This window comes from Hypanus sabinus, chromosome 1 (genome assembly GCF_030144855.1).
Source record: "Hypanus sabinus isolate sHypSab1 chromosome 1, sHypSab1.hap1, whole genome shotgun sequence".
Taxonomy (NCBI): domain Eukaryota; kingdom Metazoa; phylum Chordata; class Chondrichthyes; order Myliobatiformes; family Dasyatidae; genus Hypanus; species Hypanus sabinus.
In genome coordinates, this window is record NC_082706.1 from 142,928,725 (window position 1) to 142,945,603 (window position 16,879).

The 16,879-nt window shown below is 44.6% G+C and overlaps 1 protein-coding gene across 4 annotated transcripts in view; it reads left to right on the forward strand.

Annotated features, from left to right (window-relative positions):
• Nucleotides 1-16,879, forward strand: part of LOC132398368 (oxysterol-binding protein-related protein 1-like) — a 278,314-nt gene that overhangs the window by 2,317 nt on the left and 259,118 nt on the right. For 2 of the 4 annotated variants that reach the window (XM_059977684.1, XM_059977700.1), the window contains exons 1-3: nt 2,272-2,385; nt 8,534-8,736; nt 16,625-16,751. In XM_059977684.1, the coding sequence (XP_059833667.1) occupies nt 16,625-16,751 (127 nt within the window). In that variant the 5' untranslated portion in view covers nt 2,272-2,385; nt 8,534-8,736. Of the gene's footprint in view, nt 1-2,271; nt 2,470-8,533; nt 8,737-16,624; nt 16,752-16,879 lie in introns of those variants that run through there. The other 2 variants (XM_059977685.1, XM_059977690.1) reach the window with 2 other exon arrangements.

Below are 16,879 nucleotides of genomic sequence, written 5' to 3' on the forward strand. Positions count from 1 at the left end.
TAAAGTGAGGGGGAATCAGGTGCAAAAACAACATTTAAAAGGCATTTGGGAAGGTACATGGACAGGAATGGTTGAGAGGGATGTGGGCCAAACATGGCCAAATGGAAGCCACCTTTACCACTTGCTTTGTTAGCTTGTTTCACATACCCACCACCCTCAGAGTGAAAATTTGCCCCTCGTTAGATCTTACCCTTCTCACCCTAAACCCATGTTCTTTAGTTTTAGCCCTCTCCCCTATTCCATGAGTAAAAGGCTGTGAATACCCACCTTGATTTTATAAACCCAATAAGATCACCCCTCAGGCTTCTTAATCCCAGGGAACACTGTCCCAGCCTGTCCAGTTGCTCCTCATAACCCAATCCCTCCAGTCCTGGCAACATCTCTGTGAATCATCTGTGCATACCTTTTGGCTGAATGGCATTCGCAGGCTGGCCAGAACAGTGAATGATACTCCTTGTGTGATCTCACCAATAACTTATACAGTAGCTGTATGAGTCTTGCTCTCACTGATGAAGACCAGTGTGCCAAATGTCTTCTTCAGCACCCTATCTACCCATGTTGTCTACACTTCTCACTGCCTCAGTAAAGCAAGCAACATAATCAAAGACCCCACTCACCCCGGAGAGTCTCTCTACTCCCCTATCCCATTGGGCAGAAGATAGGAAAACATGAAGGCACATACCACCAGCTTCAGGGCCACCTTCAGCTCCATTGTTTTATGACTCAAACAGCCCCTAGCACAATAAGATAGACTCTTGACGTAACAGTCGCCTTGTTGTAACATCGCACTTTATTGTCTAACTGTACTGCTCTCTCTTTGCAACTGTGACACTTTATTTTGCACTGTTATTGTTTTACCTTGTACTACCTCAAAGTGCTGATATGATCAATATGGACAGCAGGCAAAACAAAGTTTTTCACTGCAGCTCGGTACAGGTGTCAGTAAGAACAAACACAAAATGCTGGAGGAATTCAGCAGGTTGAGCAGTATCCATGTTTCTAGAGAATATCGACTTTTCCTTTTCCTCCACAGAAGGCTATGCACAGCTCAATTGCCATCTATAAATTTACCAGTGACATTATGTTGTTGGCAGAATATCAGATGGTGACAAAGAGATGTACAAGAGTGAGATAGATCAGTGTGGCGACACAAAAACCTTCCTCTCACTGTCAGCAAGACCAAGAAATTGATTGTGGACTTCAGGACAGGGAAGTCAGGAGAACACACGCTGGCCCTCATCAAGGTGTTGACAGTGGAAGGAGTGAGCAGCTTCAATTTGATGGACATTAGCATCTCAGAGGCTCTATCCAGGGCCAGCATATGATCGCAAACACAAAGAAGGCACCACACCCCAGCAGCTCTTCTTCATGAAGAGTTTGAGGAGATTTGGGATGTCACCAAAGCTTCTTATAAATCACCAGCTGGTATGGAAGCTCCAGGATCACTGGAAACTGTAGAGGGTTACATTCTCAGCTAGCTCCATTACGGGCACCACCCTCCCCTCCAACAAAAACATCCAGAGGCCATGCTTCAAGTAGGCAGCACCCATCACTGAAGACCCTCACCATCCTTAAGATGCAACACACACACACACACAACATGCTGGAGGAACTCAGCAGGCCAGGCAATATCCACAGGAAAGAGTACAGCTGACGTTTCGGGCCGAGACCATCATCGAGATCCTTCCAGTCTTGATGAAGGGTCTCGGCCCGAAACATTGACTGTTGCTCCTTTCCATAGACGCTGCCTGGCCTGCTGGGTTCCTCCAGCATTTTTGGTGTATTGCTTGGATCTCCAGCATCTGCAGATTTGCCATCCTTTTCTCAATACTACCGTCAGGATTCTGAAGACCCACATTCAATAATTCAGCAACAGCTTCCCCTCTGCCACCAGATTTCCGAATGGTCCATCAACCAATGAACAGCACCTCATTATTCGTAATTTGCACTATTTATTTGTTTTCGTAACTTAATAATTTTTATATCTTGCACTGTACTGTTGCCACAAAACAAAAAAATCACGATATATGTCAGTGATAATAAACCTGATTCTGAGATGCTGCCTCATCTGTTAAATTCCTCCAGCATTTTGTATACGTTGCTTCAGATGTCCATTATGTGCAGGATCTCTTGTGTGACAATAACGAAATCAATTTAGCAAAAAATGGCCGTGCAAAAGTCTGTCAGCGCCTTTGCAATTCCTCACTCGGACACCACGGTGCGCGGATTCTCCCCTGTCCGAACCGCAGGGGTTCCGCCCAGAAACAGGAACACCCCCGGGATCCCCGCCCGTCAGATCGTTACAGCGCGGTCACGCGCTCCCGAGCCCGCCTGCCATTGGAACCCGGCTCGGCCGCCGCCGCCCAGCCGCTCCTCCGCGCCCAGGTACCGCACCGATTCGGTGTTGCTGCAAAAATTATATTCTTAAACGAAGACGAAAATTAACAGTATTGAACGGCATAGAATCAGGTCCGATGCGCGAGTTTAAAACGTATCATTCTGTTGTAACGGGGTTCCAAAGTCGTGACTAGAAACTTTGTAGAGAGTCGTATGTAATTTTTGTTGTTTCTTTGCGTTGAAGCCTGTTTTTTTTTGTCTGGTGCTACTGTGTCTCTTGCTACCATAGCTTCACTTGGTTCTGTCCCTGTGCTGTTTTAATGCCGCTTGTATTTTTTTCCACTTCACACGAGAATGAACAGGGAAAGATGTTTCTGTAATGTTCACCAGGGTGGCGCGGTGCTTTCATCAAAGTAAGGGTGAGCTTGCTTAGTTTTCCAAAACGTGACCGGATTCGGAATACAAACGGTGGTGTGTGGAAGTCAAGAACCTCGTTGTTTGCTTCTACTGTGCAACTACACTAGGCACTGGAAGTTGTTGCATAGAATTGCAACATGAGGCACTTGCGCAGTATTACCGGACTGGTTCTCCAGAACATAAACGCAATTTTACACAAACTCCCAACTAAACCAGTAAAACTAGACCCAGAACCAGGTCACTAAACTTTCATTCTTATCTACTTAACGATCTAGCAGGAATTTGTGCACAACCTGGGAAAAACGTTGGTGAAGTCCTATGTGTAGTTAAAGAGCAAACACGAGGAAATCTGCAGATGCTGGGAATTCAAACATCACACACAAAATGCTGGTGGAACACAGCAGGCCAGATAGCAACTATAGGGAGAAGCACTGTCGACATTTCCGGCCGAGACCCTGGGTCCGAAACGGCGACAGTGCTTCTCCTTATAGATGCTGCCTGGCCTGCAGTGTAACACCAGCACTTTGTGTCTTATGTGTAGTACTGACCATCTACCTACAGGAAATGTATTAATAGGCTTGAGAGAGTGCAGGGAAAACTTACAAGGATATTGCTGGGGTTTGGACCTGAGTTCGAGGGAAAGGTTCATTCGGGTAGGACTTCATTCCTTGGAGCCCAGGAGAATGGGGAAAGAGCTAGAGGTATACAAAATTATGAAGGGTATAGATAATGTGAACTCATGCTGGCTTTTCCCCTCTGGTTCATTGAGACTAGAACTCGAGGTCATGGGTTTAGAGTGAAAGCTGAAATACTTAAGGAGAATGAGGGTGCGGGACATGCTCAGGAGGTTGGAATGAGCTGTTGGCAGTGGTAGATGTGGGTTCAATTGTAACAGGAGATGCTTGGATAGGTACGTGGCTGGGAGGGGTTTGTAGAGACATGGTCTGTGTGCTGGTAGATGGAATTAAGTAGAAAACCAGATCAACATTGTCTAGATGAGTTGAAGGGCATCTTTCTGTACTGCTTACAGACTCTAGTAGAGTTGCTCAGGGACAAGTTAAACAACTGGCTTTGTACAATAATATCTTGTTATCCAGTGTCTGTTTTACTGATTGCTCTTCCAGATACCCTGGTGGTTAAGCACATAGAGAATTCCTAAGGTCAAATTGGGTCCAAATTTGTCTTTACCTTGTCGGGCCTCTGTGTAACCTCTTTCCCAGACATGTTTAGCACCCACTATTCAGAGGGTGAAAGGACATAGTCTTTTTTCCCAGAGGATGGGGTTGGCTGCTCATATAAGGGACGTAGGTTTAAGGTCAGAGGTGAGAGATTTAGAGGGAGGTCAGTGCAGTTTCTTCACGCAAAGGTTAGTGTACATTTGGAATGAGCTGCTGGAAATAGTAATGGATGAGGCAGGTACAGCACATTAGCAACATTTAAAAAAAGATCTGAAAAGTATATGGATAGGAGAAGTTTAGAGGGCTATGGGGCAAATGCAGGCAGATGGGACTAGTTCACTGGGTAGCAGCTTAGGCAGGGACCAGTTGGGCTATCAGTTCACCTCTCAAACTCCTACATTCCAGGAAATCAAGTACTAGTTTACGCAATCTCTTCTTGTCATGAGGGCCCCCACGTCCGGACAGCATCCTGGTAAACTCTTTCCGCACTCTAGGTGTGGAATCTGTGGAGAATAAAATGGGGTTAATGCAGGATTGGTGTAAATGGGTGTTTGATGGTTGGCATAGATGAGTAGGGCTGTTTCCCTGCTGTATGACTATTATTAACAGTGACCATGAAACAATCAGATTTTTCTGAAAACACACCTAGTGCCACGATGTCCTTCAGAATGAGAAACCTACTTTCTACCTGGTCTGGATGACATGTTACACGAGACCCACCAATATGGTTGAATCCTAACTGCCTGTTCACCCTGGGACACTAATGGACAACATTGGTGTACCACCAACTAATAACAATGGATAAGTTCACTCTGGCCAAACCCACGTGTCAGGTAGTCACACACACAAAGTGCTGGAGGAACTCAGCAGACAGCATTGAGGGGGATAAAAGTACAGTCAACTTTTCAGGTCAAGGCACTTTGGCAGGATTGGAGGAAAAAAAGATGAGTAGATTTAAAAGGTGGGGGAGGGGCGAGAGAAACACAAGCTAAAACAACATGAGTGAATAACACTAGGTGAAACCGGGAGGGGGAGGGATGAAGTAAAGAGAGTAACGGGTCTGGGTAAGCATGTGGTTGAACAGTCGGAGAGCAGCGGAGATCAGAGGGGAAGCAGTGAGAGAGGGTTTCACTGAACTGTTGAAGGGAAGATTTAAACTTCTTCAGGGTAGGTATCCCTGGAGGAGACTTCACAGTATAGTAATCCAATCACAACAAGAGAAATTCTGCAGAAACAGGAAATCCAAGCAACACAAAAAACATGCTGGAGGAACCCAGCAGACCAGGTAGCTTTTTTTTCTCCAGTCCTGCCAAAAGGTCTCAGCCTGAAGAGTATACTGTATTTTCTTCCATTGATGCTGCCTGGCCTGCTGAGTTCCTCCAGTATTTTGAGTGTGTTGCTTGGATTTTCAGCATCTGCAGATTTTCTCTTGTTTGTCATCAGGTAGTTGGTCATTATTGTCATAGGTACTGGGATAGAGTGAAAAGCTTTTGGTTTGCATGCCATCTGCACCAGTTTTTCCATCCATTAGAACATCGAGGTAAACAGAATATGTAGTTTCTGATAGAGGGAGTGCAGTGCAGGCAGATAAGGAAGATGCAAGATCCGTGACGGTAGATCAAGAGTTCATTTTTACTGTCAGAGAAATCCATTCGTGGAACTTCTTTGAGGTCACCTTTCATTGTCATGCTCAAAGAAATAAAGATGCAGGGTCGCCAATCTTTGCCGAAACTCATTTCCTCTATTGAAATTGGTTTATTTTTATCAAATGTACCAACATTCAGTGAAGAGCGTGAGGAAGATACACAACATGATGAGGGAAACTCGACAAGTCTGGCTACATCTGTGAAGAGAAATAAATGGTTGATGGTTTGGGCTGTGACCCGTCATCAGGGTTGGAAAGAAAGGGGGTAGAAGCCAGATTAAGAAGGGAGGGGATAAATACAAACTATTAGGTGATATGTGAAACAAGAGGAAGGTGGGTGGGTAGGGAAGGGAGAATGATATAAAAAGCAGGAAGGTGAAAGTTGGAAGAGTTGAAATAGCTGTTCTTGAACCTGGTGGTGTGGGTCTTCAGGCCTCTGACCTCAAAGTTCAAAGTAAATTTATTTTCAAATTACATAGATGTCACAAGATACGACCCCAAGATTAATTTTCTTGCAGGCATACTCAATTACCATAAAAGAATCAATGAAAGACTGTACAAGCAGGGCAGATAACCAGTGTGTGAAAGACAACAAACAGTGAAAATAAAAAAAGATTAAAAATATAATGATAAATAAGTAAGCAATAAATATCGAGAACATGAGATGAAAAGTCCTTGAACGTGAGTCCACAGGTTGTGGGAACAGTTCAGCAACGGGGCGACTGAAGTTATCCTTTCTGGTTCAGGAGCCTAATGTTTGAGGGGTAGTAACTGTTCCTGAATCTGGTGGTTTGAGTCCTGAACCTTCTTCCAGATGGCAGCAGTGAGAAGAAAGCATGTCCTGGTGGTGGGGGTCCCCGATGGTGGATGCTGTTTTCCTGCGATAATGTTCTGTGTAGATGTGCTCCAAGGTAGAGAGGGCTTGACCCGTGATGGACTAGGCCATAACCACTACGTTTTGTAGGATTTTCCATTCAAAGGCATTGGTGACCCATACCAAGTGCTGATGTGGCCACTCAATATACTCCACACCACACATCTATAAAGGTTTGTCAAAGTTTAAAATGTCATGCTGAATCTTTGCAAACTTGCATGCTGGGCCCAGGACAGATCCTCTGAAATTATAACACCGAGAAATTCGAAGTTGCTGACCTTCTCCACCTGATCCTCCAGTGAGGACTAGCCCATGGACCTCCAGATTTCTTCCCCCCTCAGATCAATAGTCAATTGGTCTTGCTGACGTTGAGTGAGAGATTGTTGTTGTAGTACCACTCATACAGGTTTTCAATTTCCCTCCTATATACTGATTTGTCACCACCTTTGATTTGGCCTATGATAGTGGTGTTGTCAGTAAACTTAAATATGGCATTGGAGCTGTGCTTAGCCATATAGTCTTCAGTGTAAGGTGAGTAGAGAAGGGTCAAAGCACACAGCCTTGTGGTGTACCATGCTGATGGAGATCGTAGAGGAGGTGTTGCTGCCAATCTGAATTGACTGGGGTCCACAAGTAAATAAAATGAGGATCCAATTGCACAAGGAGGAATTGAGGCAATTGATTATTTTGAGGGCATGATAGATACTATTGAATGCTAAGCTGTAATCAAGAAAGAGCATCATGATGTACACATCTTTGCTGTCAAGATGTTCTAGGATTGATTGAAGAGCAATGAAATGGCATCTGCTGTGGACCTGTGGCTCTGGTAGGCAAATTGGAGCAGATCCAAGTGGGTAGATATGATTCATCACCAACCTCCCAAAACACGTCATCACTGTGGACTTAAGTGTTGCTGGATGATAATTATTGAGGCAGGTTACCACCTTCTTAGGCACCAGTATAATTGAACCCTGTTTGAAGCAGGTGTGTACCTTGGACTGCCAAAGTGAGAGGTTAAAGATCTCAGTGAACAGTTGATCAGCACAGGCCTTTTGTACTGGGCCAGGTATCCCATCTGGGCTGGATGCTTTCCGTGGGTTCACCCTGCTGAACAAAGCCCTCATGTTGGCCTCAGACTGGAATCACAGGAGTACTGGAGACTGTGGGAGTTGGTGATGTTTTGACTGTCAAAGCGAGCACTGAGCTCATCTGGAAATGAAGCCCTGTTGCCACCGATGTTGTTTGATTTGTCATGGAAAGAACTGATAGTGTTCAAGCCCTGCCTCGGCTCTCGAGCGTCCTCCTTAGATCAAGTTTTGTCTGGAATTGCCACTTTGCCTATGAGCTGGATTTCTGGAGACCGTATCTGGACCTCTTGTAATTTTCTTGATTGCCTCCTGCACTGTGGTACCTGCGAGTTGATGGATATTGCACCTCCTGTGATACTACTGATAGTGGGGAGGAAAGTGCCACGGTCCACTACTCTCTATTTCTTGCATTCCAGGAATCTCCTGTTCTCCGTGTTTCTTAAAAAACAACTATGCCTTGTAAATCTTACTTAAAATTAACTCTTTGCCCTCTTCTATTTGACATTTCTACCTTGGGGTATGGAGAAATATCTTTATCTTATCAATGCCTCTCATAATTTTATATATTTCTATCAGGAATTAAATTACTAGGAACAATTAAACTCCAACAGGGAGAAACTCTATCTTTGGCCGAGGGTAAACGTCAGTGCTGGTAGTTCAGCCTTATCATACGGTTTAAAAAAAATTAAAAATATTTGGGTGATTATTCCTTGACAAGCTGAGTCCAGATTTGGGCAGCTCTAAGCCAACTTCAGGCCTCTTGTGTTGACACAGAGACACCTGGAGATGCACGTGTGAGAAATAGGGAAAATATAGCAATGTTTTCCTGACATTCTTGATAGGGGTTCAGAGTGAGAGGGAGGGGTTCTAAAGGGGATCTGAGGGGAGCATGAGTGGTTGATGTCTGGAGTGCATTGCTGGAAAAATTGGTGGATTCTGATAGAAGCTAAATGTTCAGTACATACATGTCACCCTGAGATTCATTTTCTTGCAGGTAAATACAATGAAACAGTATACAATCAATGAAAAACAGCACACAAGACGGACTAACAACCAATGTGCATAAAACAACAATCTGTGCTAATAAAAAAAATAAAAGAGAATGCCATAATAAGTAAATAAACTATAAATACCAAGAACGTGAGATGGAGTCCTTGAAATTGAGTCCATAGGCTGTGGGAACAACTCAGAACTGAGGTGAGTAAAATTATCCCCCTTGGTTTAAGAGCCTGATGGTTGAAGGGTAATAACTGTTCTTGAACTTGAGGCTCCTGTACCTCCTTCCTACACTACAAAAAGTTTATTGTCATGGGCATACTTATTCCCAGGGCGTAAATACCATGAAACTTAACTTTTTGTAGTGTAGTACATTATAAAGTGTAAACCATAATTTACATAAATTTAAGTTAACATATGCATAACTTGCACAATGGAATCACAACAATAACAACGACTTTGAAGCAAGTTATAGGAAATATTGTCTGAGGAAGTGTCGGGGTTTTTCAGGTGGATTCAAGTACCTGATAGTGGGACGAAGCTGCTGTTGAATCTCGAGTGGGTCTTGGTTCCTGTACCTCCTGCCTGATGGCAGCACCGAGAAGAGGGTGCGGCCAGATGTTGGGGGTCTGTTGGTAATGGACATTGCCTCTTGTGTACATCCTGTGCTGGGGAAAGCTGTCCTTGGGATGGAATTGCCTGAGTCCACCATCTCATATTGGAGTGCATTGGAGTTTCAATGCCAGCTGTGATGCAACTAGTCAGAATGCTCTTCACTATACAGCTGTAGAAGTCTGCAAGACATGCCAAATATCCTGAATCTTCTAAGAAGATATATACACCTTTTTCATAGCAAACACGAGGAAATCTGCAGATGCTGGAAATTCAAACAACACACACAAAATGCTGGTGGAACACAGCAGGCCAGGCAGCATCTATAGGAGAAGCACTGCCGACATTACGGGCCGAGACCCTTCGTCAGGACTAACCGAAAGGAAAGATAGTAAGAGATTTGAAAGTAGTGGGGGGAGGGGGAAATGCGAAATGATAGGAGAAGACCGGAGGGGGTGGGATGAAGTTAAGACCTGGAAAGGTGATTGGCGAAAGTGATACTGAGCTGGAGAAGGGAAAGGATCATGGGACGGGAGGCCTCAGGAGAAAGAAAGGGGGGGGGGGAACTGCAGAGGGAGATGGAGAACAGGCAAACAACTAAATGTGTCAGGGCCACCCTCTCAGGTCTTCTCCTATCATTTTGCATTTCCCCCTCCCCCCACTACTTTCAAATCTCTTACTATCTTTCCTTTCGGTTAGTCCTGACGAAGGGTCTCAGCCCGAAGCATTGACAGCACTTCTCCCTATAGATGCTGCCTGGCCTGCTGTGTTCCACCAGCATTTTGTGTGTGTTGTTTACACCTTTTTCATAGTTGCATCTGCCATGGACTAAGGATGAGCCCTTCAAAATGTTGACACCCAGGAACTTGAAGCTGCTCACTCTTTCCACTGCTGATTCTTCAATAAGGACTGCTGTGTGTCCTCCTGACTTCCCCTTCCTGAAGTCACAAGCAGTGTCTTGGTTTGGCTGATACTCAGATTGAGATTCTTGCGACACCATCAACCGGTTGATCTATTTCACTCCTGTACAGCCACCCATGATTCCATTCTGCCAGCAACAGTGGAGTGATCGATGAATTTGTAGATAGCAGTTTGGAGCTGGGTTTAGCCTCATGTTCATGGGTATAGAGAGAGTAGAGGAAGCGGTTAAGCATATGGGCCTGCGTAGTTGCTGTGTTGGTGGTCAGTGAGGAAGAGATGAGGTTTCTGATTGTGATCTTCCAATGAGGAAGTCGAAGAGCCAATTGCAGAGGAGGATTACAGGTCTTGTAGCTTGGTGATAAGTTCTGAGGGACTGACAGTTTTGAGTCAGTGAACAGCAGCTTGTTCTTGTTGTCCAGATAATCTAGAGCAGAGTGGAGAGCCAGCGAGATGGTGTCTGCTGTAAACCTATCGTTGTGATAGGCAAATTGGAGTGGGTTTCTGGGACATTTAGTTAAACATTTGTACAAGCAAGGCAAAGCAGGTTATGGATTTAATGCAGGCAAATGGGATTAGTGTAGATGGGAATTGGGGGGTAGGGGATGGATCAGAATTAGGTTTATTATCATAGTTTTATCCAACAAAGGGGAAGAAGCTGTTCCTAAAAGGTTGTGAGTCTTCAGGCTCGTGCATCACATCCCTGATGGCTTAATCCCAGATGGTGAGGGTCCTTAATGATGGATATTGACTTCTTAAGGCACTGCTTCTTGAAGATGTTCTTTTTAATGGGATTGGTTGTGCCTGTGATGGACTTGGCTGAATCTACAAACCACAGCAGCCTCTTGTCATCCTGTGCATTGGAATCTCCATACCAGACACTGATGCAACCCTTCAAGATGATCTCCACTCTACATTTATAGGCACTTTTTTGGAGTCCTTGGTGTCATATAAAATCTCAAATTCCTAGTGAAGTAGAGCCACTGATGTGCCTTCTTTGTGATTGCATCAGTAAGTTGGGCCCAGGATAGATGTTGACATTCAGGAACCTGAGGCTCCTCACCTTTTCTACCCCGACCCCTCATTGGGGATTGTTGAGTGTTTTCCAGACTTCCCCTTCGTGAAGGGCACCAGCAGATCCTCAGTGTGCGAATCAGTGTGATGGACTGAAGGGCCTGTTTCTGTGCTACTTTGCTCTGACTCCATGATTAGCAACTCCTTCAGCCTCGAGGTTGTGCTCTGATTTACTCTATGATAATGCCAACCACTTTCAATAATTCATGAAGGGAGCACCGAGGATCAAGGTTCCAGGAACCCCTGAAGGTGGCAGTACAGGAAAAGGTGGTGAAGGAAGCATCTGAGAATAGTTACCTACATTAGCTGAGGGATAGAATATAGGGGCAGAAAAGGTAAGGTATAATAGATACTACAAATGCTGGGAATCTGGCAATCCAGAGGAATGGTCTCAAGCCTAAATGTACTGTAAACTGGTAAATAATGGGTTTATCATTAGAACCATAGAACACTACAGCACAGGCCCTTCAGCCCTCCACCCATATAATCGTTAAACAAAAAAAGTACTAAACCCACTCTACCCCATAACCCTCCACTTTTCTTTCATTCATGTGCCTGTCCAAGAGGCTCTTAAATACCCCTGACGAAGGGTCTCGGCCCAAAACGTCAACATCGCTTCTCCTATAGATGCTGCCTGGCCTGCTGCGTTCCACCAGCATTTTGTGTGTGTTGCTGTTTGAATTTCCAGCATCTGCAGATTTCCTCGTGTTTGCTCCTTAAATACCCCTAATGTTTTAGCCTCCACCACCATCCCTGGCAATCATTCCAGGCACTCACAACCCTCTGTGTAAAAAAAAAACTTACCCTTGATGTCTCCCCTAAACTTGACCTCCCTTAATTTTGTACATATGCCCTCTGGTGTTTGCTATTGGTGCCCTGGGAAACAGGTACTGACTATCCACCTTATCTATGCCTCTCATAATCTTGTAGACCTCTATCAAGTCCCCCCCCATTCTTCTACGCTCCAAAGAGAAAAGTCCCAGCTCTGCTGACCTTGCTTCATATGACTTGTTCTCCAAACCAGGCAACATCCTGGTAAATCTCCTCTGCACCCTCTCTATAGCTTCCACATCCTTCCTATAATGAGGTGACCAGAACTGAACACAATACTCTAAGTGTGGTCTCACCAGAGATTTGTAGAGCTGTAACATGACCTCTCTACTCTTGAACTCAATCCCTCTGTTAATGAAGCCTAGCATCCCATAGGCCTTCTTAACTACCCTATCAACCTGCGCAGCGACCTTGAGGGATGTATGGATTTGAACCCCAAGGTCCCTTTGTTCATGCATACTCTTAAGTAACTGACCATTAATCCTGTACTCAGTCTTCTGGTTTGTCCTTCCAAAATGTAATACCTCACACTTGTCTGGATTGAACTCCATCTGCCATTTTTCTGCCCAACTCTGCAGCCTGTCTATATCCTCTTGTAACCTTCATTGTCACCTGTACTGTGGGGCAGTGAAAAACTTACCCTCCAAACAGATCAATTCAGTAGACAGTGCATTTGATTAGTACAAGGGAAAGCAATAACAGAATGCTGTAAAAAGTGTTACAGTGCAGACAGACAATAATTGTTTGGTCGTCCATCTTACTGTATTAGGGGGCCATTCAGCAGTCATAACAGTGGGGTGGGAGCTGTGCTTGAGGTTGTTGGTATGTGAATTCTGCCCAATGGGAAGGTGGAGAACAGAGAATGGGTGGGAACTTTGATTTTGCTAGCTCCTTCACCAGTGCAGCAAGAATTATAGACAGGGCCGATAGGGGTGACGCTGGTTTCCGTGATGTGCTGATCTATGTCCACAAGCCTCTGCAGTTCCCTCCACCGACGCTGCCTGACCCATTGAGTTCCTCCAGCTGCTTCTGTGTTGATTGAAGCTATGGTATCAGTTTATAAAACTGTGATCAAGCCACTGTTGGAGTATTGTGTATAGGTCAGGTTGCCACACCGTAGGAAGGATGATGAGTGAATCAGAATCAGGTTTATTTTCACTGGCGTGTGATATGAAATTTGTTAACTTAGCAGCAGCAGTTCAATGCAATATATAATCTAGCAAAGAAAGAAAAAAATAATAATAGTAAATAAAATAAAACATCATTAACAAGTAGATTACACATATTGAATAAATTGTTAAAAATGTTCAAAAACAGAAATACTGTATATTAAAAAAGTGAGGTAGTGTCCAAAGCTTCAAAGTCCATTTAGGAATCGGATGGCAGAGGGGAAGAAGCTGTTCCTGAATTGCTGAGTGCATGCCTTCAGGTTTCTGTACCTCCTACCTGATGATAACAGTGAGAAAAGGGCATGCCCTGGGTGCTAGATGTCTTTGTTAAAGGACACTGCCTTTCTGAGACATCGCTCCCTAAAGATATCCTGGGTACTTTGTAGGCTAGTGCCCAAGATGGAACTGACTAGATTTACAACCTTCTGCAGCTTCTTTCAGTCCTGTGCAGTAACCCCTCCATACCAGACAGTGCTGCAGCCTGTCAGAATGCTCTCCATGGTTCAACTTCGTCTTACCCTTCCTGAAGTCCACAATCAGCTCTTTCGTCTTACTGACGTTGAGTGCCAGGTTGTTGCTGTGGCACCATTCCACTAGTTGGCATATCTCACTCCTGTACGCCCTCTCATCACCGAAGATTCTACCAACAATGGTTGTATTGTCAGCAAATTTGTAGATGGTATTTGAGCTATGCCTAGCCACACAATCATGTGTATACAGAGAGTAGAGCAGTGGCTAAGCATACACTCCTGAGGTGCGCCGGTGTTGATCGTCAATGAAGGGGATATGTTATCACCAATCCGCACCGACTGTGGTCTTCTGGTTAGGAAGTCGAGGATCCAATTACGGAGGGAGGTACAGAGGCCCAGGTTCTACAACTTCTCAATCAGGATGTGGGAATGATAGTATTAAATGCTGAGCTATAGTCGATGAACAGCATCCTGACGTAGGTGTTTGTGTTGTCTAGGTGGTCTAAAGCCCTGTGAAGAGCCATGGAGATTGCGTCACAGTAGATGTTATCTACGTGGGCTTTCAGCCTGGCTGTCCATAACATGCAGCACAGAACTCTTGCACTGCTTCTGATTTCCAGATCAGAGTTTGGGATATGGCTATGCCTTCACCTGCAACTGACTGTCGTGTTAAAGATACTGTTGGAGGTTTATGTATGTCACAAGGTCAATAGCAGGAGGAGGCCATTCAGCCCTTCAGTATCATGGCTGATTGGATTTTGAACTTGTCTCTAGTTTTCTGCCTTTTTTATTTATTCATTTATGGGATGTGGGAGTTGCCAGCTAAGCCAGCATTTATTGCCCATCCCTAGCTGCTCTTGAGAAGGTGGTAATGAGCTGCGGCCTTGAACTGCTGTAGTCCCTGAGGTGTAGGTACACCCACGGTTGGGAATTCATGATTTTGACCCAGCAACAATGAAGGAACAGCGATATGTTTCCAAGTCAGGATGGTGAGTGACTTGGAGGAAGATTTCCAGTGGTGGTCTTCCCAGGGATCTGCCGTTCTCGTCCTTCAAGATGTTATTGGTCATGGATCAGGATGGTGTACCTTGTCATCTTGGTCAACAGATCAAAGGCCTATCATCTGCCTTACCACTCTTGGACAAAGAATCCCAAAGATTCTTGATGCTCAGGGAAAAGAAATTGCTTGTCATCTTAATCGTATTCTACTAATTCTAGATACCTCCCAGAATTTACTTTATCAATACCCCTCAGAATCTTATAGGCACAATCTACTCACTCTTTCTCCAAATAGCAACTTCACATACTTCACTTGTGCCACAGCTGCCTTTAAACATGCTTTCAGGAGAGGTTGGACCACCTTGGGTTGTTTTCCCAGGAACGACTGAGGGGAGACCCAACTGATGTTTATAAGATTACGAGAGGCATCAACAAAGTACATAGCCAACATCTTTTTTCTAAGGTCAAAATGTCTAAAACTAGATGATACGCATTTACGGTGAGGGGGAAGGGGTAAGCTCAAAGATGATGTGTGGTGCAAGTTTTGTTTTACACAGTATGGTGTGGTCAGGAACTCATTGCCAGGGTGGTGCTGGAGGCAGAAACGATAGTTGTGTTTTTGGGGGTCATGGGCAGGCACATGAAAGTGTAGAGAATGGAGGGGTTGTATGTGCAGACAGTGGGGATTAACCATCATTAGCTTACCCCTACAGCAGTTTTTTTAAGAAAATGAATGGTAGGGCTGTTGCCGCACAGTAAATCCTGGGACCCCAGGGAGCACTGAGGGTCAGAGGGGCCTCAGTGTAAAAGGTCCCTCAAGAGGGCAGCACAGGTGGATATGATGGAATTGTTACATACATTATCTACGGCAGAGAGTGTAGCAGCTGGAATGGCAGATGGAATTTAACTTGGGAAGTGCATGGGACAGAACAGGGGATGTGAGCCCTAGGCGGTGTTGTAGAACAGAGATCCAGGAATACAAGCCCATAGGTCGCTGACGGTGGTCAAACAGGTAGACAGCATGGTTGCGGATCCATCTGGCACATGTGCCTTCATCAGTCAGGACACTGGGGTGAGGAGTTAGGACATCATGTTAAAACTCTACAACATGTTGTTGAGACTCCCACTGGAATATTGTCTGTGCTTCTGGTTGCCTTAATGGAAGGGTGTGGTTAAGTTAGTAGGGGTATAGAAAAGATTCACAAGGACCTTACTGGGATTGTTTTCTCTGGAGTGTAGGAAACTGAGCAGTAACCTTATAGAAGTCAGGAGCACAGATAATGTGGATAGTCAGTCTTTTTCGGAGTCTAAAACAGGGAAAAGATTGAAGGTGGAAGAGGAAAGATTTAGTAAGAATCTAAGGGGTAATTATTTTCACTCAAAGAATGGTGAGTATATGGGACAAACTGGCATAAGTGTTAAGGTGGGTACAATTAAAATATTTTAGTAGGTTAATTTTTAGGGGAAATTAAGAGGAATATGGACCAATACAGATAACCGGGACTAGTTCAGGAAGATGCCTTGGTTAGTATCGATGAATTGGGCTAACAGGCCTGTCTGTCTTCTGTGTAACCCATGATGTGGTTACACTGGAAAGGGTGATGAGATTCACCAGGATGTTACCCGGGAAGGAGTATTTAGTTAGGAGGAGAGACTGAATAGACCTGGCTTTGTTTTCTCTGAAGTGTAGGAGGTTGAGGGGAACTTTTTAGAGCTGTACAAATCCTGAGTGGCGTAGATAGTGGGGAACTTCTCCACTTTGAAGAAACAGACAACATGAAGGTTGGTGGACTTGTGGATTACGTAGAAGGTTGCAATAGGTTGCAAATGGACACTAATGGGGTGCAGAGCTGGCCTGAGAAGTGGCAGCTGAAGTCCAGACCAGAAAAGCATGAAGTGATTCAATTTGGAAAGTCGAGTTGGAAGGCAAAGTACAATGTTAATGGTCTGTTCCACCTCATTGCCTGTCTGTCAGGTAGAGTTTGATGTTCAAATGTGATTTGTTTTGAATTGTAGATGGAAGGGCAGCGGTATACTGAGGACCAGTTGCTTTACCAGGCTCGGAATGGAGACTTGACTGGAATCAGACAGTTACTGGAAGAATGCAAAGATGGAAAGGTGATTCTCAATATCAACTGTAAAGGTGAGTTTTCCTAAAACACCATCTTATTCCTCACCCTGTTATGTCCGTTCTTGCGATTTATTATTATAATTGCAAGTAGTTGATGAATGTGGGAAGTCATGAACAGTGTGATCCAAGAGGAGGCTATT